The sequence below is a fragment of the Gobio gobio genome (assembly GCF_949357685.1).
Source record: "Gobio gobio genome assembly, chromosome: 13".
Taxonomy (NCBI): Eukaryota; Metazoa; Chordata; class Actinopteri; order Cypriniformes; family Gobionidae; genus Gobio; species Gobio gobio.
This window is the reverse complement of record NC_137106.1, coordinates 28976759-29001266: the sequence shown is the minus strand read 5'-3', so window position 1 is coordinate 29001266 and position 24508 is coordinate 28976759. Positions and strand designations below refer to the sequence as shown.

The 24508-nt window shown below is 37.0% G+C and overlaps 2 protein-coding genes across 5 annotated transcripts; one reads left to right on the top strand and one right to left on the bottom strand.

Annotated features, from left to right (window-relative positions):
- Nucleotides 1–835: 835 nt before the first annotated feature.
- Nucleotides 836–13240, top strand: LOC307136557 (solute carrier family 35 member D3). 2 transcript variants are annotated; one of them, XM_079833708.1, is made up of 5 exons: nucleotides 836–1161; nucleotides 3167–3296; nucleotides 4891–5098; nucleotides 7360–7657; nucleotides 11316–13240. In XM_079833708.1, exons 2-5 carry the CDS (start codon nucleotides 3265–3267, stop codon nucleotides 11699–11701), a joined length of 924 nt encoding a protein of 307 aa, XP_079689834.1. In that variant the 5' UTR covers nucleotides 836–1161; nucleotides 3167–3264; the 3' UTR covers nucleotides 11702–13240. The 2 variants fall into 2 exon arrangements, with proteins under 2 accessions (XP_079689834.1, XP_079689835.1); XM_079833709.1 differs by having other exon boundaries at nucleotides 963–1161; nucleotides 3167–3899.
- Nucleotides 13241–13660: 420 nt separating this feature from the next.
- ecd (ecdysoneless homolog) lies at nucleotides 13661–23225 on the bottom strand. 3 transcript variants are annotated; one of them, XM_079833706.1, is made up of 13 exons: nucleotides 23102–23225; nucleotides 22756–22986; nucleotides 22449–22654; nucleotides 21008–21186; nucleotides 20122–20314; nucleotides 18429–18557; nucleotides 18090–18215; nucleotides 17885–17970; nucleotides 17391–17497; nucleotides 17003–17213; nucleotides 16841–16908; nucleotides 14174–14391; nucleotides 13661–14091 (listed from the first exon to the last, which is right to left on the bottom strand). In XM_079833706.1, the coding sequence occupies exons 2-13, from the start codon at nucleotides 22964–22966 to the stop codon at nucleotides 13882–13884; spliced, it is 1944 nt and encodes a 647-aa protein (XP_079689832.1). In that variant the 5' UTR covers nucleotides 22967–22986; nucleotides 23102–23225; the 3' UTR covers nucleotides 13661–13881. The 3 variants fall into 3 exon arrangements, with proteins under 3 accessions (XP_079689832.1, XP_079689833.1, XP_079689831.1); XM_079833707.1 differs by having other exon boundaries at nucleotides 22756–22979; nucleotides 23102–23210; XM_079833705.1 differs by having other exon boundaries at nucleotides 22756–23020; nucleotides 23102–23200.
- Between the last annotated feature and the right edge of the window lie 1283 nt (nucleotides 23226–24508).

The following is a 24508-nucleotide window of genomic DNA, read 5'->3' as shown; positions in this document are numbered from 1 at the left end:
ACACACACACACACACACACACACACACACACAAGAAAACCTGATTGTGAGCACACACATATTCAGACAATGTTTGTCTTCTTATCATGGACTTTATGGATGTTTTTTTTTACCCTGCCTACATTTTATTTTAGGTCCGATTGGAAGCCATATAACTTTCAAGAATAACATAAAATGATCCATGCTTTTTATTTAACCTGTGGTGAGTCACTGCACAAGTTTAGTCACTCTCCCTTAGCTCCTTGCTAAAATATGGAGATAGAAAGGCACGTCCAAAATTTTCACATCCTGTCTGGTGAGATACCTTTATCAACCTTTATGGAATTAGTCATCCTTAGGAGGTTGGGCCGTTTATACAAACATCTATACACAGTATATCAATGAAATAAGGTTTACTCAATTAACAGTAGGCTATTTTACTGTTAGGCTAATTAACTAATTACTTTCATGTAGGCTACATAGCTAACATTCAAATGGCATATGCTTCTATTTGTAGACATTGTGTAATTATGTTTTGACATTGCAAATGTTTGCAGTAGCTAAAGTGTATAGGTAGGGGGAGGGGTGATTATATCGCATTAAATAGAACAGTTTGGCAGAGAAATGTTCCTTTATTCTGTCTGTTATATATTTATAACGATATAGCCTACATTATGTCCAATAAAAAAGGAGACAATCGTCTTAAGTAATAACAGCAAAGGCTTATGTAAAACTATCAAACTATGAGGTTCCAGATAATTTTTTTATAGGCCTATTTATAATTCTGACTTCACAATATATTTTCCAACGCATAAAACGCTTAAATTGTTAGTCACCTGTTGGGTTAATTATTTGTGCCACTGTAAAGTGTAGGATACAACAATAAGCGTCAGGAGACTGTTTACCGAGCTACCCGATGCGCGTTCACGCGGCGAGGTGACGTATTTAATCATTAACTCCGTAATCCGTAGCCTATGTCCTCTGGTTTGAATCTATCGCAGGGACAATCAGTTTATGTGCTAAATGGTCTCAAACGAGAGGGGGCCAACGCAAAGTATTTTTACTCTCAGAGTGACAACAGCTCAAAGTCCAATCGTGCTCGGTTCGTGAAAGAGACTAAACAAGTTTCAATCCATTCGTGGTGGAAATGCATAACGGAATAACAATTTCTCATTAAGCAATGTGAGTTGGTCTATCTTAACGTGAATAATTTTCTCTGTATAATATATTTAATTTATTTTTTAAATATTTTTAATTTGTTTAGATAGGCCTACCTTTTTATCTTATATTTTGTTTCCATTTGATTTGACGTTACATTTCATTTTTATGTGATTCATTTGAAGTAGCCTATATATATATATATATATATATATATATATATATATATATATATATATATATATATATATATATATATATATATATATATATATATATATATATATATATATATATATATATATATATATATATATATATGACCAATAAAGACTAGCACTTACTATTCTATTCTTTTTTCTGTTTGTGTGTTGAAAAAAAAAGTGCATCTGTACTGTACTGTGTCCTCCACTAGGTTAACTGAGACTTGTTACAGCACTTGCATGCTTTTGCCCCTTGTTTGTTTAGTTGCTTCTATTGCTCTCCTCATTTGCAAGTCGCTTTGGATAAAAGTGTCTGCTAAATGATTAAATATTAATGTAAATGTAAATATATATATGGGCGTTTCTTCAACTATAGGGGCACTTTTAGCCATGTATTCGAATTAAAAAAAAAAAACTTGTTCAAAAGTCACGTAACACAGTCTCATACGTTTAAATAATTAGTCTATTTTAAAGGTCTGTAAGAGGACAAACTTAGATTACAAGAGAAATTGTTATTATTTAAAAAAAAATTCCGACCTGCAATGAACAAATGTCATTTCCACCACATCTCAATATACAGCTGCTATTTAAAAATAGAATAACTTATGCCACTCAAGAATTGTCTTAGATAATATTTGTAACTAGTTTGACCAGTTTGTCCACAATGTACAATAATTATACATTTGTCAATGTGGCAAATTAACTTCCCTAATGACCAAATGCAGAACTGTACACCTGTCACACTCTGAAATGTAATATTGGTTTGGGTAAGAGCTTATTAGAAAATAAATAACTTGAATTTTTATATTAAGTAGAGCATGATCTCATAAATTGTGGATACATTTTTAATGTGTGATGAGAACTTTTAAAGTATTTTTTTTTAAATGTGTGTGATAATGAAAATGACGATGAATTAACGTGATTGAGAAACAGTAGATAAATATAAAAAGTATTGTAATATATTATAATATAAAAATGATTACACAAATCTAATCTCGCAATCCATATCAATTGTACTTTGTAATCATAAATGTTATTTCCACCACACTGCCCTCAGCGGTTGAAATGACCGTGGTGGAAATGACAGTTTTTTGTGGAAAAAATGGAAGATGGCTTCACTTATTAGCTTTAAATGAATACTTAGCATTTCATGTATGTAAAATACTCTTATTTAACTTAATTTTTTTAGCTTTTTAAAAACCCTTGAAGGTACAGCATGTTTGGAAATGACGTAGAATAAATATATTAACTGATCAAGCAATATTTACCTTGATTTTTCTTCATTTGTTGTTGATGAAAATGTTAATTCCCTCCATGCCCAACATGTGCTCTGATGTCACTGAACATTTCCATAGAAACCACCTAAACAATCTTTCACACACACTATTTTAATGGACATTATAGTGTTGTGGTGGAAATGACACTAATACTGTGCGTCAGCTATATTTTGTATAAAAAGTAATATTGATAGTGGTCTCACATTAAATACTATAATGTATTTAAATGATTTTACTAGTGCTTAATTCAGGTGCATTAATAGTTACCAGATAAGTCATATTTTTAAACTGTATTTTCATTGTTGAAGTTAAAAAGTCTGGGTGTGCGACAAGGAGAAAACAGTGATTTTGACAGGTTGAAAAGTATGAAAAAAACGTAAAAATTTAAGGTGGTTTTATTGTTAGTTTGACAAAGAAAGAGGAATTTGTCCAAAATGATATGTATTTTAAAAAATATGACCAAAGAACATAAAAGTGCCCATAGTCTTAGAATCACCCATATATAATTATTTTAAATTTTTTGGTAAGTTGTCTTGTTCTTGTGTACAGGTAGTTTACGCCCATCCTCCAACCCCTGATGCTATAAAGGGGTCAAAATCTAAACCCGCATTCCACTCCACCGGCCCCGAGGTGGGTGGACCAATAGTATGGACCCATGGCAAAATCTGGTGTCCAGATGGTGAGATCAATTTTGATTGTGAAATCTTGCTTCTTTAAAGGTAGGGTAGGTAAGAATGATCTAAAACACTTTTGTCCAAATTTGTTTAAACTTTCTTTATATGTCAATACATAATTAAAATGTAAGTACTCTGAAAAAGAGAGAATAAAAATCGAGTGACTCTAGACTTTTTAATCTGCAATAAACACCGCTCATTATTTTCGTTCAGGCCGAAACAAGTGATTGGCTTGGGCGACTGTCACTCTCTCTCGCTACCATGGCTGCCGCCGCTTTTGCTACAGGATCTGCCCACATGCGCGCGCTCCAGTGTTGCCAAGTCAGGCTACTTCAACACTGTTGCCGCGGGCTGTTTTTCATGTCCACGGGTTGAAGCGACCCCAATTATGTGATATTTTGCCCCTGGATTTGCAAATTTTAGCAGGCAGCCCTACCAAAAAGGCACATATTTTACCCCCCAAATGTGATTTTTACCAGAGAAACTCAATTGGGCTTGTTTTGGCTAGTTTTGAGTAGCAATTGGACAGATTTTGTTGTGAAAACCTGGCAACCCTGGTGCACCCGTTTGATTTGAGGAGTTCAAGAGGCTGTATTTCTGCTGGACAGGTAATCTTTCATTTTGATTATAACAATTGTTGGTTTATGTTTTCATGAAGCATGTATCACTAGCACACGTAGCTGCCTAATATAGCTAACATAACATTACTTAGCATAAAGTTACAATGTTATACACTAAGCGAGCCATTAGTAGAGATGATAAATAGTCAATATGCTTAGCTCAAGTTGATCGCTGTCGTGTTGAATTTCGCAAAATGTAACTTTAGATAACAAAATGCATGTGTAAAAGCTAGTAGGCTACACCGCATCCAGGAACTTTTTTTTAGAACGTCAGCTTTAGCTACCTCTGTCTAAACTCTTTTACCGTTCACCGGGAACTTTACCTGCACGTTTATTTCCGCGGTTTGTTTTTATATTCTCTACCAATTTTTACTGATGCTTTTATCTTGTATCTGTGTGTGTCGTAGACACTGTGTTGTGTGTGTATTTTAAACTTTACCAGTATCGTTATTCTAGCTTGATAGTGAGTACAAAAACACATCTTATTTGTTTATATTCATAATGATAAAGTTAGATTTTTTATTAGGCTACATGTGATTCTGACATGATGTCACTACATGCACTTCTTCTCCGCTCGCCTCAGGTAAATAATGCGTCTTTCAGCTGACGGTCGGCATGGCGCGTTCATAGAGACAGAGCGTATTTAGGCCACGCCCACACCGGGGGAAAACAATCCAACGCTCTCCATTTACTTTGCATTACGGGAGGCAGCCTCATTGTCGATTGCGATTGTCGATTGTCGATTTTAATTATGTATTGATATATAAAGAAAGTTTAAACAAATTTGGAAAAGTTTTTTAACCAAATCCTACCTACCCTACCTTTAATGTGCTGCAAATAGTGGCCATAAAATAACACCTTTATCTTTAATGCTTTTGAGATTATAAATGTCATCAGTATCTCGAATGTGATATTCTTATAGGTGCAAAAATGACTATAATATTAAGCCATATTCATTTCACGTCCATGTGTGTTTCAGTTCGGCATGGTGGCAGATGCATACGCCGCATGCTCTCAGAGCTTGTGTGTATGAAGTGTGTAAACCCCTGGTGCCACTCCTGCTGTGCATCGCGGCCCTGGTGGCTGTGATTGTGTATGCTCTGGCGGATAATCTAAAAAGTTTTGTAAGCAGTATCTTCATTCCCCAGTATCACTATCCTTATGCGGTGCCACTTGCATTCATACAGGTACTTTGCTCACACAGCTACAGCTTTATCAGTTCATCTTATCAGTTCTGTTATCAGTTATAAATCTGTTATATGATCTTGACTCTTGAGCATGCATATTTTTAAGGTTGCCTTATGCAAGTGATCAGATGATTTTGCAGGCTTTATAGTCGTGCATTTGGGGTCAGTGCAGAAAGTTCTGGCCAAGAACATGAGTGAATTGAATAGATCATTTTTGCAGAGTAAAAATGTAAAGTGCTGTTTTTACACAATGAATATTAATGGGAAGCTCTAAAATGATTAAAAAACAACTTGTGAACAAGGATTATGTTAAACGGACCATCACTATTTAAAGTCATGAGAAATGTGCATACTGTATCATCATCAGTGTTAGGCATGCAGGAAACGTGCATACTGATTTTATAGGGTGCAAAGCACACGACTGGGCAGCTCTCAGATACATGTGATCATATAGGACTTGTGCCATAAACTGGTGGAGTCCTTTTAGTGTTTGTGTGTTTACATATTATGGCTGGCTATATATTTAAAATGCAGATGGGATGTTAGCAATTGACAAATGGAAGATTTTAGGTTAAAAGTTATATCTACAGTGAGTCTGAGTGAGACTACTAGTGAAAACACTACTACTTTATACTCAGCATCACAATTTGAGTGAAACATTGAATTAAAAAAATGTATATTAAAATCAGAATGCCTTAGCATTTGGTTTGATTCTCTTTTAACTCCACGGCTGTGTCCAAACTCACATACTCTCTTAAGTAGGTACTTCTTTTGAATAAGTAATTTGCAACCGTGGAAAAGGTACATTCTATAAAGATTGAATGTACAGTATGTCATTTGAATGTAATCCAGACGTTCTACATTTGCATGTTGTCATTATTATGTGACCAACGTCACTTCACAGCCATTTCCCTCTCCTCTCCCATGGCCTCATGGGATAGTAAAGTGTCCATTAGATGTGCACTTCTGCCGCACAGAAGTAAATAAGCCTACTGTTTTATGAATACTATAAATTTGAACATTCTGCTCTTTTCACATACTGTTTTTGCCTAGTATGCAGCCCGCAAGAGTGTTTCATACCTGATGATCATTTTCTCCAGCATGATTTGAGATCTAGCTTCTGACCATTTGTACAAAAATTCACATGATCAATGTCACAAATTATTTGATTAGTGACCTAGAAATTCTAGGTCAGAATTCTAAATAGTTCTTATTCATTTTATGTTTCTTTGTTTCGTCATTTAAAAATCTTAGTTTCCAGGTTTAAATTGCATTTTGAATCCCAGATTTTCTATGTAATCTCAGAATTTTGGACTCCACTGTACTGTATATATAAAGGAAAGTGTAGATTTGTGTACTGTAACTGTCAAAGTTCTTATAAATTCACCATTTCTAGTCTTGTGATGTGTAAAATGACCTGAACTGTTTTAAAGGGATAGTTCACCCAAAAATGAAAATTACCCCATGACTTACTCACCCTCAAGCCATCCTAGTTGTATAAGACATTCTTCTTTCATACAAATACACCAATCAGAGTGATATTAAAAAATGTCCTGTCTAATCCAAGCATTATAATGGCAGTACATGGCAAGCCCAATTTATGGAAAAAACGTAACTGGTGCGACGATGACGTCGGACTTAGCATAAGCGTTTTGAACTGCAAGATATGTTATACTTTCTTTGTAATTTGAATACGGAAGGCGATCTAGCAGAAGCTAGATATTTTACTTTTAAAATTTAAATATGGATATTATTCTTCTTTTTCTTTTTTTCTACACAAACCCATCGATTCACTTCAGAAGGCCTTTATTAACCCCTGGAGCCGTATGGATTACTTTTATAATGGATGGACGCACTTTTTTGGGCTTCACATTTAGGGCTGCCATTATAATGCTTGGATTAGCAAGGACAATCTTTTTTATATAACTCTGATTGTATTTGTCTGAAAGAAGAATGCCACATACACCTAGGATGGCTTGTAAATGATGGGATAATTTTCATTTTTGGGTGATTTATCCCTTTAAACTACAACAAATATTCAGTGTATTAAATGTGGTCATAAAACTGCATGTGTAATAATTATAATTTTTTTTTTTAAATGTTCTTTAAAATAGTTTGATACAGCAGTTTCAATTATATTTATAATTTCCTCACCAACAACAAAAAATTGTAGGTACGACACTGTGAATCATGATTTAATCTCTGACGTGTTGTTTTTAGGTGCCCTGAACTTAATCTTACTCCTGCTTTGTTCCCTCCAGGTAGTTCTGAATCTCATGGCACTGTTAGCTTTGCATGGTGTTGGCCTGATCCACCTGAAACCTTTTTCACTGAGACTAGCTGAGCGTTTGTTTGTGCCGGCTGTTTGCGGGAGCATCCAGTGTGTTCTAGCCATATGGGCGGAAGCCTGTTCCCACTCTGGACTGTACTCTCTAATTGTCCGTTTCCTCCCAATGGTCAGCGTGAGCTTGGGTCACCTGTTTGCACTGAATATGCCAGGCTCCATCCCTGTTTCTGGCCTTCTGACAGTTCTCACCTTCGCCTCCGTCAGCATCACAGGTATGATGGCTTCAAATATCTGTTAGGACACATTTATCAATACTTTTTTTCCCTCAAAATTCTTCACACAGCTCTCCTACCATCTTTAAACTTGGCACAGCAGTACAAGTATTGGCAGTATCCAAAATGCAATATATGTTACAACCCCAAATCAGAAAAAGTTGGGACAGTATGGAAAACGCAAAAAAAAAAAAAGAAGTGATTTCTAAATTTACTTTGACTTGTATTTCATTGCAGACAATATGAACACAAAATATTTCATGTTTTGTCTGGTCAACTTCATGTCATTTGTAAATATGCATCCTTTCCTGTCATTCAGACCTGCAACACATTTCAAAAAAAGTCGGGACAGGAGCAATTTAGGGCTAGTAATGAGGTAAAATGGTTAAATAATGATGTGATTTGAAACATGTCAACAGGTGATTGTAATTATGATTTGGTACAAAAGCAGCATCCAAGAAAGGTCTAATCCTTTAGGAGCAAAGATGGGCCGAGGATCGCCAGTTTGCCAACAAATACATGAGAAAATTATTGAAATGTTTAAAAACAATGTTCCTCAAATAAAGATAGGAAGAGATTTGGATATTTCACATTCAACAGTGCATAACATAATTAAAAGATTCAAGGAATCTGGAGGAATTTCAGTGTGTAAAGGACAAGGGCGCAAGCCTAAGCTGAACAACCGTGATCTCCGATCCCTCAGGCGGCACTGCATCAAGAATCGTCATTCATCTATAAGCGATATCACCACATGGGCTCAGGACTACTTTGGGAAACCTTAGTCAAGTACCACAATACGTAGTTACATCCACAAATGCCAGTTAAAACTGTACTGTGCCAAAAGGAAGCCCTATGTTAACAGTGTCCAGAAGCGCTGTCGACTTCTCTGGGCTTGGAGGCATCTGGGATGGACCATCACACAGTGGAAACGTGCACTGTGGTCAGATGAATCAGTATTTGAGGTATTTTTTGGGAGGAATGGACGCCATGTGCTCCGGACCAAAGAAGAAAAGGATCATCCAGACTGTTACCAGCAACAATTCCAAAAGCCAGGGTCTGTCATGGTATGGGGTTGTGTCAGTGCCCTTGGCAAAGGTAACTTGCACTTCTGTGAAGGCACCATTAATGCTGAAAAGTACATAGAGATTTCGGGGCATAATATGCTGCCTTCAAGAAGACATCTTTTCCAGGGACGTCCATGCATATTTGACGTCCATGCATATTTCAACAAGACAATGCAAAACCACATTCTGCACACATTACAAAGTCCTGGCTGCGGAGGAAGAGGGTACGGGTTCTTGACTGGCCTGCCTGCAGTCCCGACCTGTCTCCAATAGAGAATGTGGGGCGCATTTTGAAGCGCAAAATGCGACAACGAAGACCCCGTACTGTTGCCCACCTTAAGACTTGTTTGCAGGAAGAATGGGACAAAATTACACCTGAATGACAGGAAAGGATGCATATTTACAAATTACATGAAGTTGACCAGACAAAACATGAAATATTTATTTTTCTGCAATGAAATACAAGTCAAAGTAAATTTAGAAATCACTTTTTTTTTTTTTGCGTTTTCCATACTGTCCCAACTTTTTCTGATTGGGGTTGTACATTGTCCATATTTACATTACAAAAATATTCCTAAGTTATAATGGAAAGACTAAAGACCCGTTCACTCCAAGAACGATAACTGTAAAGATACAGTAACTATAATGGAAACTATATTAGCATCCACACCAATGCAAAATAACGTTTTGTTTATTATAAGCATGCACTGAAAATATATCATCTGCCGCTTTAAATGCACAAGCTCTTTAAAGTCTGTAAAGACTGTTTTTTTCATTCATCAGGTGAAAGTGATTCCAACAATATTGTTGCTCTGTGCCGTTGTGGTGTGGACAATTCTTTTACATTTGAAACTATTTTTAAGACAATATCTTGATTGTTATAGATATCGTCCTTGGTGTGAACAGGCCACCTTAACATTTAATTGTTTTGATAGTGTTTAATTTTTTTTTATTTGGAAAATATTTTAATATGGTATTGTAGAAATGTAGCAAATATCTTACTCAGTTTTGCAAATTGTCCATGTACATAGAGTTTTGGTGGTGGTTGTGTCTGAGTGAGAATGACCAAAAGTTGTGTAAATTTTGTATTTCGCAAAGTTTTCTGCTTTAGTTGATTCACATTGTTTCTAGATTATTGTGCAGGGTGATCAGATGCATTTTAAATTATTGCAGAAAGCTTCACTGGCCAAAAAAACTAAATTTTATTAAAAAAAAACTCAAATTTCATAGTGAAATTTTTAGGCCCTGGCACAAAATGAGCAGCTAATATAATTTCACTAATCATATCATCAGCACATGGGAAAGTATGAAGGAGTACTAGTAAGGTGAAATCACTCTATCAATCTGATTGGATTATAAGAGCAGACTGAATGAAAGACTTGGCTACCGCCAAAGAAAGACTTGCAGCCATCATCGCATTTACCGGATCATCAAGAACTTCAGGGAGAGAGGTTCAACTGCAGTGAGAAGGCTTCAGGACGTCCCAGAGTGTCCAGCAAGCACTAGGACTGTCTCCTCCTGAGGAGTCAGCTATGGAATCGTGTCACCACAGTGCAGGGCTTGCTCAGTATTGGCAGGTGGGTGTGAGTGTACCTACACACACATTAAGGCAAAGACTTTTGGACAACGGCCTGGTGTCAAGAAAGGCAGCAAAGAAGCCACTTCTCTCCAAGAAAAACATCAAGGACAGACTGAAATTCTGCAGGAAGTACAAGGGTCGGAGAGCAAAGTTATTCCCCCTTCTGACTGTTCTGGAAATTCGATTGTCCGGAGAAGGAAAATTTGAATGCTGCCATGAGCCCAGTGTCATGCCAACAGTGAAGCCTCCTGAGACCATCCATGGGTGTTGGTGCTTTTTTTTTTATCCAAGGGAGTCGGGTCTCTCACAATTCCGCCCAAAAACACAGCCAGGAATAAAGAATGGTATCAAAACAGGACGCAAGAACAAATTCTCTGAATGACCAGGAGCAATTTAGTGATTATCCATTTTCCAGCAGGATGGAGCACCATGTCACAAGACAAGAATGATAATGAAGTGACTCGCAGATCATTACACTGATATTTTGGATTCATGGTCAGGCAACTTCCTGAATCTTAATCCCATAGAGGACGTGTGGTCAATCCTCAAATGGTGAGTGGACAAGTAGAAGTCTACAAATTTTGATCAACTCGTAGCACTAATAAGGCAAGAATGGATCACCATCAGTCAGGATTTGGCCCGGAAGCTGATATCCAGCATGCCAAAGCGAATTGCAGTGGGTCAACACTTGTAAATATTGACTCTGCATACATTGAATGTTTTTGCCAATAAAAGCCTTTAAACTTAGGAAATGCTTATCATTGTTTAACGATATACCTTAGAAACGTGAAAAAATAATCAACAAATATTGAAGCAGCAAAATTTGCGAAACACAAAATTTATGTCACTGCCAGTACTTTTGGCCATGACTGTAAATGATCCAGTTTAGCCCACATAGATTGCTGTTGTGTTCACTGTGTGAAGAGTTTTGAAAAAGCGACGTAAGTATTGAGAAATGGGTCCTTGTGATTGTAAAACAGTCATTACATTTTCAATCATATATTTCTTTTTCCAGCATTCAAAGGACTAAATGCGATGGAGCCGCTGGAATACGTCTACTCTCCTCTGAGCCTGGTCCTCCACAGCCTGTCTCTTGCCTGGCTAGCTAAAGTCGCCCAAACGGAGCGAAGCAATGCCTCAACCTTTGACCTTTATTACACTCTGACAGTGACACGTACCCTCTTATTAGGGTTCCTGTGTGTTTTGCACCCTGATGGCCCAAAAGCACTGAGTCTCGGCAACTGGCACAGTCTGCTGTTTCTGGGATACATGCTCGGGATGTTGCTGCTGGGTGCTGTGCAGCTTCTTTTTGTGGATGTAACAGCACTGTATTTATCTGCTCTCCCAGCAGCTGTGCTGCATGCGACCAGAGGGCTTGTACTGCCCTTGTTAAGTATGTAGATCATACTGAGGAGGAGCAAAAGTCTATGTAGAATAACCAATCAAATACATGATTGATGATAACAGTATTAAACACAATTTATAGGCATGAGAACCTTGTGTAAAGATAATTATAATTAATTAATTTATATGGTTTTATGCTACCAGCACTTCTTTCTTTGCATGCACTGAAACTACGACACTCACTTCACCCTATAAATGAGGTGTTTTCATGAAGGAACTAATACTAAAGTTCTTGAATTCAATTGTAATGATAAAATACAGGTTTCTCAGACCTCTCAAACCAGCTTTTTTGTACATATTATATTATTTGAATTACCTATTACGTTCTGTGTCAGCTGGAAGCTCTGAGAATGAAAATAAGAAATTATATTTTGCATTCAGAAAATCTGGTTTATTGCATTGTAATAGTTCCATAACTAAACCACAATTCCACCATTTCATAGTGCAAAAATCACCTTTCTCATTACCGCAATGCAAAAATCAATAAGTTATTGTTGTATTTGTTGTAGTGGCTTTAATTTATACCTTTATTTTGTGCTTTTATTTTTAAACAGTCAAGACAGGAAGTTTTTCATTACTGTATTAGTAATAAAAATGACAAAAAATAAATAAATGAATGGAGCAATTCAAAGAAGGTCCTCGCACCTTGGTGCTCGGGCCTTAAAAATAAAGCATCTAAATGCATTACAGTAATGAGAATGGAGAATGTGCTTAACTGGGCCTTAAAGGGATAGGTCACCCAAAAATGAAAATTACCCCATGATTTACTCGCCCTCAAGCCACCCTAGGTGTATTTGACATTATTCTTTCAGACGAATACAATCAGAGTTATATATAAAAAATGCCCTAGCTCTTTCAAGCTTTATAATGGCAGTGAATGGCAGCCCAAAAAAAGTGTATCCATCCATTATAAAAGTAATCCACACGGCTCCGGGGGGTTAATAAAAGCCTTGTTCTGAAGCGAATCGATGGGTTTTTGTAAGAAAAATATCCATATTTAACACGTTATAAAGTAAAATATCTAGCTTCTGGCACACTGCCCTCTGTATTCAACTCATTTTTTAATATAACTCTGATTGTTTACTTCTGAAAGAAGAATGTCATATACACCTAGGATGGCTTGAGTGTGAGTAAAATCATTTTCATTTTTGGGTGAACTATCCCTTTAATGGTCTTATTTTTTAATGCAAAATATCATTTCTTTTTTTATATTCTATTGTTATATTTTGAAGGTGAAAAATGATCTAAGCATGTTCTTGACATACTTTGTGAGATTCACCCATGTAATACTAGAGTAGGAGCCTTACACACTCACAACACAGCCCTTCACACTGGTGAAATTCTTGGTTTGTAGAAATCACTGCCATAAATAGCAATATAACAATTTAAGACTATTACAATAGCAATATATACTATTGAAATAGAAAACCTGTGACGCATGTATTTATGTAGCTTCTAATTTACAGTACAAACTACAGTATTATTGTTAAAGCTTGGAGCAAATAAAACATATTGAGGTTTTCTCATAACTAAACCAAGTGTTTTAGTTTCTTGTCATTTGTTGTATAAGTCAAATGTATTACAATTCCTGCATATTTTCTTAATGATGGAAGCGGTACATAATGCACAGATTTAGATCACCTACAACTCATTAGTGTGGTGACCAGCATAGGCCAGTCTTTCCAAGCGCGGATCAAGGGGTTATAAAAGTTCAACATCGGAGCTGTGAGGCTTTGCATCTAATCAGGAATGATTGATTTATCTCTATAGACTTGGTTAATGTTACACAAGCATGCAATTTGTTTAGTTTATCTGTCATGTCAGCCTAGATAAGCATGGTGAAATATTCCCCTTCCTTTTCTCTGACAAATATCTGATATTTTCTGTTGTAGCGCAAAACAATCGATTTTATTAATCTAAGAAAAATGACACTAATTGTAATTGGGAACAACATGATAAACAACTGTCAGTTTTTATGGAAGTGCTCTGTGTTGAAGAAAGCAGTAACTGGATGTCATAAATCCCAACTCAGTTCTGGGTGTGGAACACAACACCATAGTCAAATATAGTTAGCTGATAGAGCAACAGCTGAAGTGCACCAGGTGAAGGAACGTTGAGTGCATGATAAGTGTGTGATAAGTCTCTGTGAGTTGATTTTTCCACTTTAGTCTGGCTTATTAGGACTGATCTGCGTCAGGTGGGATGTGGATGCCTAGACTCTGCAGTAGGTTAGACGCAGGCCCAGCTAGGCCAGCCTGAGAAGCGAGAGACTCGAGTAAATTTGTAACCAGGTTGAGATCCACATCAAGCGGCTGGATTTCTTCCTCAACAAGCTCCGAGTCCAAGGTGGCTGATGAGCTTTTAGATGCATCTGCTTTATTACTGGCCTATATGGAAGCAGAAAAATAAAAATAATCAAAAGCTTTTACAGTTATGGGCACAGGATAAACAACATCTATGGATACTTACTCTGTTATTCTGTGTAAAGCTTTTGCCAATATTTGTGCTTTGCAGTTCCTGGTCCATTTCATCCATGTACTTCTTCAGATTCTCCAGGGCCTCTGAACCTGTCTGCTCCTGAGAGCCACCATCCTGCACTTCCTCATTCTCATCGACATCATTGTCATCCTCGTCGTCATCATCATCATCATCAAAGTCGTCAGAGTCTAACTCATCATCCTTAGTGCCTGTAAAACAGGAAATGCAAATTACTAGTGCTTTTCTGTGGAGCAAATCATTCAGGAATTATTTAGAGAAGAGCATAAAATTCTAAATAAATAAAGAGTTAAGTTTAAAAAATAACAACAGGCTTTATGGAAACTAATTTGAAATATAATAAGATATAAAGATTAGTGACCAACCGATATTGATTTTTTTGATGGCCGAAATAAAGCCCATATATTTATTATGTATGTATGTATGCATGTATGTATATGTATATATACAGTGAGGAAAATAAGTATTTGAACACCCTGCTATTTTGCAAGTTCTTCCACTTAGAAATCATGGAGGGGTCTGAAATTGTCATCGTATGTGCATGTCCACTGTGAGAGACATAATCTAAAAAAAAAAAATCCAGAAATCACAATGTATGATTTTTTAAACTATTTATTTGTATGATACAGCTGCAAATAAATATTTGAACATCTGAGAAAATCAATGTTAATATTTGGTACAGTAGCCTTTGTTTGCAATTACAGAGGTCAAATGTTTCCTGTAGTTTTTCACCAGGTTTGCACACACTGCAGGAGGGATTTTGGCCCACTCCTCCACACAGATCTTCTCTAGATCAGTCAGGTTTCTGGCCTGTTGCTGAGAAACACGGAGTTTGAGCTCCCTCCAAAGATTCTCTATTGGGTTTAGGTCTGGAGACTGGCTAGGCCACACCAGAACCTTGATATGCTTCTTACAGAACCACTCCTTGGTTATCCTGGCTGTGTGCTTCGGGTCATTGTCATGTTGGAAGACCCAGCCTCGACCCATCTTCAATGCTCTAACTGAGGGAAGGAGGTTGTTCCCCAAAATCTTGCAATACATGGCCCTGGTCATCCTCTCCTTAATACAGTGCAGTCGCCCTGTCCCTTGTGCAGAAAAACACCCCCGAAGCATGATGCTACCACCCCCATGCTTCACAGTAGGGATGGTGTTCTTGGGATGGTACTCATCATTCTTCTTCCTCCAAACACGTTTAGTGGAATTATGACTAAAAAGTTCTATTTTGGTCTCATCTGACCACATGAATTTCTACCATGACTCCTCTGGATCATCCAAATGGTCATTGGCAAACTTAAGACGGGCCTGGACATGTGCTGGTTTAAGCAGGGGAACCTTCTGTGCCATGACTGATTTCAAACCATGACGTCTTAGTGTATTACCAACAGTAACCTTGGAAACGGTGGTCCCAGATCTTTTCAGGTCATTGACCAGCTCCTCCCGTGTAGTTCTGGGCTGATTTCTCACCTTTCTTAGGATCATTGAGACCCCGCGAGGTGAGATCTTGCATGGAGCCCCAGTCCGAGGGAGACTGACAGTCATGTTTAGCTTCTTCCATTTTCTAATGATTGCTCCAACAGTGGACCTTTTTTCACCAAGCTGCTTGGCAATTTCCCCGTAGCCCTTTCCAGCCTTGTGGAGGTGTACAATTTTGTCTCTAGTGTCTTTGGACAGCTCTTTGGTCTTGGCCATGTTAGTAGTTGGATTCTTACTGATTGTATGGGGTGGACAGGTGTCTTTATGCAGCTAACGACCTCAAACAGGTGCATCTAATTTAGGATAATAAATGGAGTGGAGGTGGACATTTTAAAGGCAGACTAACAGGTCTTTGAGGGTCAGAATTCTAGCTGATAGACAGGTTTTAAAATATTTATTTGCAGCTGTATCATACAAATAAATAGTTTTAAAAAATCATACATTGTGATTTCTGGATTTTTTTTTTTAGATTATGTCTCTCACAGTGGACATGCACCTACGATGACAATTTCAGACCCCTCCATGATTTCTAAGTGGGAGAACTTGCAAAATAGCAAGGTGTTCAAATATATGTGTGTGTGTGTGTGTGTGTGTGTGTGTGTGTGTGTGTGTGTGTGTGTGTGTGTGTGTGTGTGTGTGTGTGTGTGTGTGTGTGTGTGTGTGTGTGTGTGTGTGTGTGTGTGTGTGTGTGTGTGTGTATGTATATGTATGTGTATGTGTATGTGTTTATATATAATTTATTCTACATATTTAATCAATTAGAAATGCATAATTTCAAAGTGAAATACAAAATTAACAGGTTTATACTTTAGATGGCAACTTCTTGATTCTGTAATCCTATTATAGTATTTTTCACAAATAAAGAAATTAAAAATATGAATAAAAATGAAGTAAACACTAACCTAGGTGCACTCAGTAATCTAGTGTGGGAATAATTGTTATTATTGTTTTTTTGTTGTTTGTTTTTAAAATAAAAGACATGGTAGTGCTGATTTTACATACAGCACACAACAAAATGACATATGATAGAAGCGCAGTCACAATAAAAGTCCTGTTTCTGACACATTGGCCAAAAAGAAAAACTTGGATTATCTCCCAGACATATACTGGCAATATATCGTTTAACCAGTAATAAGGATTTTACAACACAATTTATTAATATCTCACCTAGCAATCTATCAAGAGCACTGGTAACTGAGTCTGGATCAAAACTGAAGGGCTCAGCCAAGCAAGATCTGAAACACAATTTGGGGAAAAGAAAGACAAAATTATAATGATGCTATAATAATAACTGAAGTATTGAGAATTATTCAAATGGAGTATCATTACCTGGGTATTTCAGCACCTTCATGAGAAGACATGGCATTGATGAAGTTCTTCATGCCTTGCGTTACAGCTATCAGACTGTAGCCAGCGTCTTCCTCCTGCACCTCCTCATCTGGCTGTGCCGTCTTGTGGGTGCCATCACTCACCCTTCGACTTCCTTTCTCCTCAAGCAGTCTCTCCAGCTCCTGAGGTGAGATGTCCAACCACGCATCACCTACAAGGGGACAATACTTGATTAAGACATGACAGAAATAATATGTGTGCTCAGTTCAGAGGCTAGATTTACTTTCAGCAAAAATAGTTGAAAGATTATGTTATGCTCAAGATTCAATAAGTGCAGGCCAAGGAGAAAAACTATCATCTTTTAAATGGGAGAAAAATTGGTACATACTGTCCTCTGGTGGTAGATGTGCCTCTTGGTTTTTTAGGACTTCCAAACTGAGGGAGGCGCCCTCTAAGACTTTCAACACCTCATCACCAGGATTATGAATATCAGGGCTTGAGAAAGATTAAAATTATATAAACACACTATTATTCAAAAGTTTGGGCTCAGTAGGATTTTCTAATGTTCACCAAGGATACATTTAATTAATTAAAATTACAATTTACAAAACTCTTTTCTATTTTAATATTTTTTAAAATGTAATTTATTCCTGTGATGGAAAAGCTGAATTTTCAGCATCAGTCTTCAGTCTTGCTCCTTCAGAAATCATTCTAATATCATGATATGCTGCTCAAGAAACATTTCTTATTATATTACCAGTTTTGCTGCTTAATATTTTTGTGGAAACCATGATGCACTACTTTGCATGATTTTTTGATAAATAGACATTTCAAAATAATTGTATAACTACATTGCCTTATTATAAATAAAGTCACTCTCACCGATGAATGCTGGTTACCGACTGTCTGAAGAAACTCTCTGCTGACGTCATTAAGTCTTTATATCGAGCAGATCCTTCAAGTTCACTCTGGGTTCACAAAAATAGACAAACACATAAGCAAAAGCTATATCGACACAGACAAAATGTATCTCTCAGGCAAAGGAATCTTTGCAGCATCTGCTTCAAACACAGAACCTCTTCCCTACCTTAAAGTATCCATTCTTTTTAAGGCTATCTAAAAAGCCTCTCCACAATGGGTTAATGCTGACTGAAGTCTCTTGCTCTGATGAAGACTGTCCACTCTTGGAGCACAGGATTTCAAAGCCATGTGCCTTAGGCATAAACGGAAGAAGAATTCATTAGTACCATGTACTCTCGCAACAAAATGCATTACATGGCAAATCGTATTTCTGAGCATATGAAAAATTCCGAATGGCACAATTTTTGGAGAAAAACATTACTTTTATCAAATGAAATTTTCTCTTTAGTAGTCAGCTTTCTCTGTACACGACCGGAGAACAAGATACCTCATGATATGCACTCACCAGTTTCATTCCCAGCTCGTGAGCTCTGTACTGGGGGTGAGAGCGGGCGGGAAGCGTGAAGCCACTCCGGCGATCTGGAGCAAAACTCTGTTGTTGCAGCTGTGCGTACAAGCATCGAGTAAACTTCACCTACAGGAAAGGGGGACGAGAACAGGTTTGTAGCCACTGAAGGAGTTTTCAAAAAATATAACAGGTTAAATGTACAGTACTGTTCAAAAGTTTGGAGTTGGTACGATTTTTTTATGTTCTTGAAAGAAGTTTCTTATGCTCACCATTTGTTTGATAAAAATACAGTACTATTGTAAAATATTATTTACCATTTAAAATAACTTTAATTAATATTTTTTTTTTATTTAATTTATTCCTTTGATGGCAAAGCTGAATTTTCAGCATCACATGACCCTTTCAGTGTCACATGACCCTTCAGAAATCATTCTAATATGCTGATTTGCTGCCCAAGAAACATTTCTTCTCATTGTCAATGTTGAAAACAGTTTACATTTCTGTGGAAGCCATTACTTTTTTTTCAAGATTCTTTGATGAACAGAAAGTTCAAAAGAACAGCATTTATTTGAAATATAAATATTTTGTACATCCTTGATGAATACAAGTATTAATTCAGTTACACTTTATTTTACAGTACATGTACTTACAGTGTACTTAACTAAGAAAGGGTAATATAAAGTAACTACATGGGTTAAAGTGATAGTTCACCCAAAAACAAAAATTTGATGTTTTTCTGCTTACCCCCAAGGCATCCAAGATGTAGGTGTCTTTGTTTCTTCAGTAGAACCCAAATGAAGATTTTTAATTCCAACCGTTGCCGTCTGTCAGTCGTATAATGCATGTGAATGGGGTCCAATTCTATTAGAGTAAAAAAACATGCACAGACAACTTCAAATTAAACCATGCGGCTCGTGGCGACACATTGATGTCTTAAGACACGAAACGGTCGGTTTCTGCGAGAAACCGAGCAGTATTTATGCTATTATTTCACCTATTATCAGACGAATGTCATCAGCTCTCCAGACCGCCATAACTTCCTGCGAATAAGGTCAAAATACCGGCGCGGTCATAGATATATACATAGATGCCTCATTAGTGCCTGCGCGGATCGGTCGAATGAGGAATCTACACATATATTTTGTATGATAGCGCCAGTATTTTGACCTTATTCGCAGGAAGTTATGGCGGTCTGGAGAGCTGATGACATTCGTCTGATATGAGGTGAAATAATAGCATAAATACCGTTCGGTTTCTGGCAGAAACCGATCGTTTAGTATCTTAAGACGAGCCGCAGGGTTTAATTTGAAGTTGTCTGTGCATGTTTTTTTTTACTCTAATAGAATTGGACCCCATTCACATGCATTATACAACTATCACACTGCAACAGTTGGAGTTAAAAATCTTCATTTGTGTTCTACTGAAGAAACAAAGACACCTACATCTTGGATGCCTTGGAGGTAAGCAGAAAAACATCAAATTTTCGTTTTTGGATGAACTATCCCTTTAAGGTTAGGTTTAGGAGTAGGTTCAGGGTTAGTACCTATTTATTACCCAGTTATTGTAATTACTATAATAAGTACATAGTACCTACATGTGGAACAGGCCCCAAACCCTTGTGACAGAATTCAGCAAGTATTCCCCCCCCCCATAAGGATGAATTCAGAACTAAATTCAGACTGCTTCTTACTGATGTCATAACTCTGGTGTCAGGAGGAAAGGTGCGGAAAGTTCGGCAGGCCTGGAGGTCAACAGGGTCACGCAGATAGAAAGCAGACACAGCTGCAGCTATAAGGTCAGGCCTCCTCGACAACACCACAGCAATGCCCGCTGGCACGTAACAGTGGGCGCGGTGGAAATTCTGCTGGATTTTATCGGGATACCTACACACATACACAAACAAGTGAGTTCAGACTTTGTAAAAATAAGTTTAAAGCACCATAACAGAAATAACTAAATTGCTTATTTGAAAGTGCCCCTATTATGCTATTATGTTCCTAATTTTGTTTTGTAAGTCTCCTATTATATGTTTAGCCATTGCACATTGTCCATTGCAGCATCACCTGTTTTCTCACACTGTCTGAAACAGCATGTATCAGAAATGAATTAAAGCTCCAGCGGCCTCCTCCACTGATACAAACAGCGACAATGGCATTGGTTTTATCGTATCAATACGAGCTAGAGTCTTCATCCATTTGAAGTGCGTGTAAAGTGGATTTGCTTTCACAGCGCAGAAAACAGTGTCTTCACAACATGTCGACAACACAAACCAAAATCTTCCAGGCTTCAGTTACAACTACAGTGTCTGAGGGCAGCCAATGAAGACCATAGGCTGGGATTAGGCAAATTTGTTACAAACCTACATAAGTTTGTGCTGAAATTACTGATGTAATTACTGATGGCGGTTCTGAATCGGTTCTTTTTTTCTAAGACAGCAACTCCATTTATCGTGAACTTTGATCTTCTGAAACTTTGCAGAACTTTTACATTCACAAACAGCTATATTACACACTACATAAAAGGTAATATCTGAAAAAGCATAATAGGGGCACTTTAAACAATGACATCACTCTCACCCATCCAGCCTCCTGGCTAGAGCGGAGCGTATGGGCTGTTTGGCTAAACAGCTCTCAGTGTGTGTGTGCAGCACCTCTAGAGCCTGGCCCACAGCAGGCACTGAGTCTCTGGGCCAGCCAACCTCTCCAGAACGTGTACGGTTGGGTATTATGTGCAGCTCTCCCCGGTACAGGAACACCTGACAAACACAATGACAGACATAAAAAGTGATAAGCCAATGGGAACAGACTATATATGTACTATATAATAGAGAGAGAGAGAGAGATAGTATTATATTTTATATGCATTATATTATACAAACTGTGGTGATTTCAGTGCTGGAATCAAATGTTAATGCCATGGTCCTAAATGTGTAAGAGCCACAAGTTACTTATTTCTTTATATAGATGTTGAATTAAAAAATGTGAATTGTTTTCACCCCTGTTCTTACGCATGGTCTTGATCCTTCATCTCCAAGTAGCTACAGGCTGCTCGTACCTCTCTTTTCTCCCTAAGATAATAGACAAATTTGCCAGTTACAGGCCTACTTAACAGCACATAACCTCTATGAGCCTTTCCAGTCTGGCTTTCGTCCAATAACACAGTACTGAAACAGCTCTGGTTAAGGTCCTAATGATCTCCTCCTAGCTTCTGGTTCAGGCGCTCTTAGCACTCTCCTTCTTTTAGACCTCAGCTCCGCTTCTGACACTGTTAGTCATGAGATACTCCTGTCATGGCTTTAAGCAATTGTAATTTTTTTTGACTGGTTTTCCTCCTATTTGACAGGGAGGCAACAATTTGTTGTATACCAGAAGCAATCCATCAGTTCTGGTGTACCTCAAGGTTCCGTCTTAGGCCCTCTTCTTTTCACTATTTGTTTGTTACCTATTGAACACATATTCAAACACTATATGGGTTTAACTTCCACTGTTATGCTGATGACATACAGATTTATTTTAGCACACCTTCCATCTCAGTGTTTCCTCCACGTACATTAACAACTTGCATAAAATAACTCAAGCTTTGGCTGGATGCAAATTACCTTAAATTCAACTCAGGTAAAATGGAGGTAGTACTGATTGGCTCTAAATCTGTTGTATCTAAACTATCCGGTCAACTGATACATTTGGATGCTGACTTGATAATGCCCTCTACAACCATTCAAAATCTTGGTGTTCTTCTTGATTCCACTGTTTAATTTAATGATCATCATATTCAATCCTCTCTTAGTCAGCAGGATGCTGAAACGGTTATACATGCCTTGGTCACATCTCAACTAGATTACTGTAACTCACTTCTTTATGGCACTTCAGCTAAAAAAATCCTTAGACCTGATTTGCTGCATCAAAATGATTACCATACTAATGCACATCCTCCGTGGCATTTACATGTACTTCAAAGAATACCATGGTCCAAAAATCATGATAATATCATGGTTCTAGTAAAATTTCCAATACTAACCCTGTTTTCACTGCTTTCAGGGTCCAGCCATTTTGGCAGATGTTCAGCTGCTTCAATCAGAATAAACTGTCCATCATTATCATAGACAATAACAGCTACATCACTACAGGTGCGCGTGATCTGTTTTAGCAGGTAAACGATGAACCATTCATCCTCCACATTATCACCAAACTCAGTAACACCACCCAGGTGTGCGGGCACATCTCCTATGAGTTGAAAAAGAAAAAAAAAAGAAGTAAACTGGTTATAAAGGCTTATTTGCAAACTCATTATAAAATAAGCATGTGTTTGTGTATATAACTCCCACCTTTCTCAGGGTGGTATCTTAGATTGAAGGGCTGATGTTGCCAGATGTACGGCACCAGTAGAGGGGCGATCTCAGCGAGGATGTCCTGCAGGAGCTGCTTTAGGGATCTCTCGTTGGCTTCTGCGTCTGATGGGTCAGGGTGAACCAGAAACAGCTGATACTGGACCGCGTCTTCGGGAGTGGGAGGTCTTCTCAAAACATCCATGTCCATGTCTCATTATACCCTAAAAGCTGAGAGGAGCGTCACTGATTTGGTTCGAGATTCCTGTAACGTGCAGACACTATAAATTATTACGGTTTCAGCAGCATAAGATATTCGTTCCTGTAGATAACAGTCTGCAATCACCTGTGAGAGTTTATTACTTATACTATAGCTTGATCAATAAAACGGCTGAGAGCGACGGTCATGTGGACAGCTTGACATGTTTTGAGACAGAGCTCGCGGGATTTTCCTTACACGCTCCGGAAGTGTCATTGTTTATGATACAAGTCCTCAGTTCATAATAAAGGTCCTTTTGAGCTATTTGACCTTTTTGAGCTTATCATAAAATATGAACATGTAATAAATAAGTATGATTATATTTAAAAATTGGGTTTATTTATTTGTTTTCTTATTTTAGTGATAATATAATAATTATTTAAAATAAGAACTGTTGCAAATATACAATTTAGCAAAATCCATATGGTTAAAACTTTATAATTTGAACAAATAAATGCTATCTGAAAGTATTATACATTAGCGCTCAAGAGTAGATTTTTATAAATAAATTAATAGTAATTATAGTTATAGTTAATTATAGTTACTATATTAATAGTAATAATATATATATATATATATTTTTTTTAACAAAGATCACCAGAGATAGGCTACATCACAGAAGAATTAAGACAGGATAAGAAAATCGAGGTAGAGCAGGGCAATAAAGTACATTATCAAACAAGAGACAGTAAACAGAAAGACTAAGAAAAGTACTAATTCACAAAACATCTAAAGAAATAGAAATTAAACATACAATAAATGAATAAAATAAATAGAAATAAATAACATTAAACATGAAAAAAGTAATCTTCAGGAAAAAATCTTTTTTTTTTTTAAATTAGTGCGGTTTTAGCAGCTTTCTTGTTAAATGAGGAACAACGAAAGTCATAGAATAACTTTAAATCAACACAGAAAAGTGTAAAATTAGGCTTAGAATCAGCGACTTTACATTTATGGAGATGAAATTGGCCACAGAGAATTAGCAGTTTTAACCAGTCGACCATCTCTTTTAAATTGATCAAAAGTCACAGTGAAACTTTTATAATGTTACAAAAGATTTCTATTACAAATAAATGCTATTCATTTGAACCTTCTATTCATGAGAATCATGAAAAAAAAATCTTCTGCAGCAAATCAGCATATTAGAATGATTTCTGAAGAATCATGTCACTAAAGACTGGCGTAACGATGCTGAAAATTCAGCTTTGCCAACACAGGAATGTCATTTTATTTAAAAAATATATTAAAATATAAAAACAGACAGTTATTTTAAATAGTAATAATATTTCACAATATTACTGTTTTTACTGTATTTTGATCATATAAATGCAGCGTTGGTGAGCATGGCCTTCTTTCAAAAACATTTTTAAAAATCTCGAACCGAAACTGAACCCAAATCTTTATGTACAAATAAAATTGAAAGGAGTGGTATATTTTTATCTCTAAAAAAATATTTATGAAAAATGAAAATGACCATAAAACTTAATTGCTTGT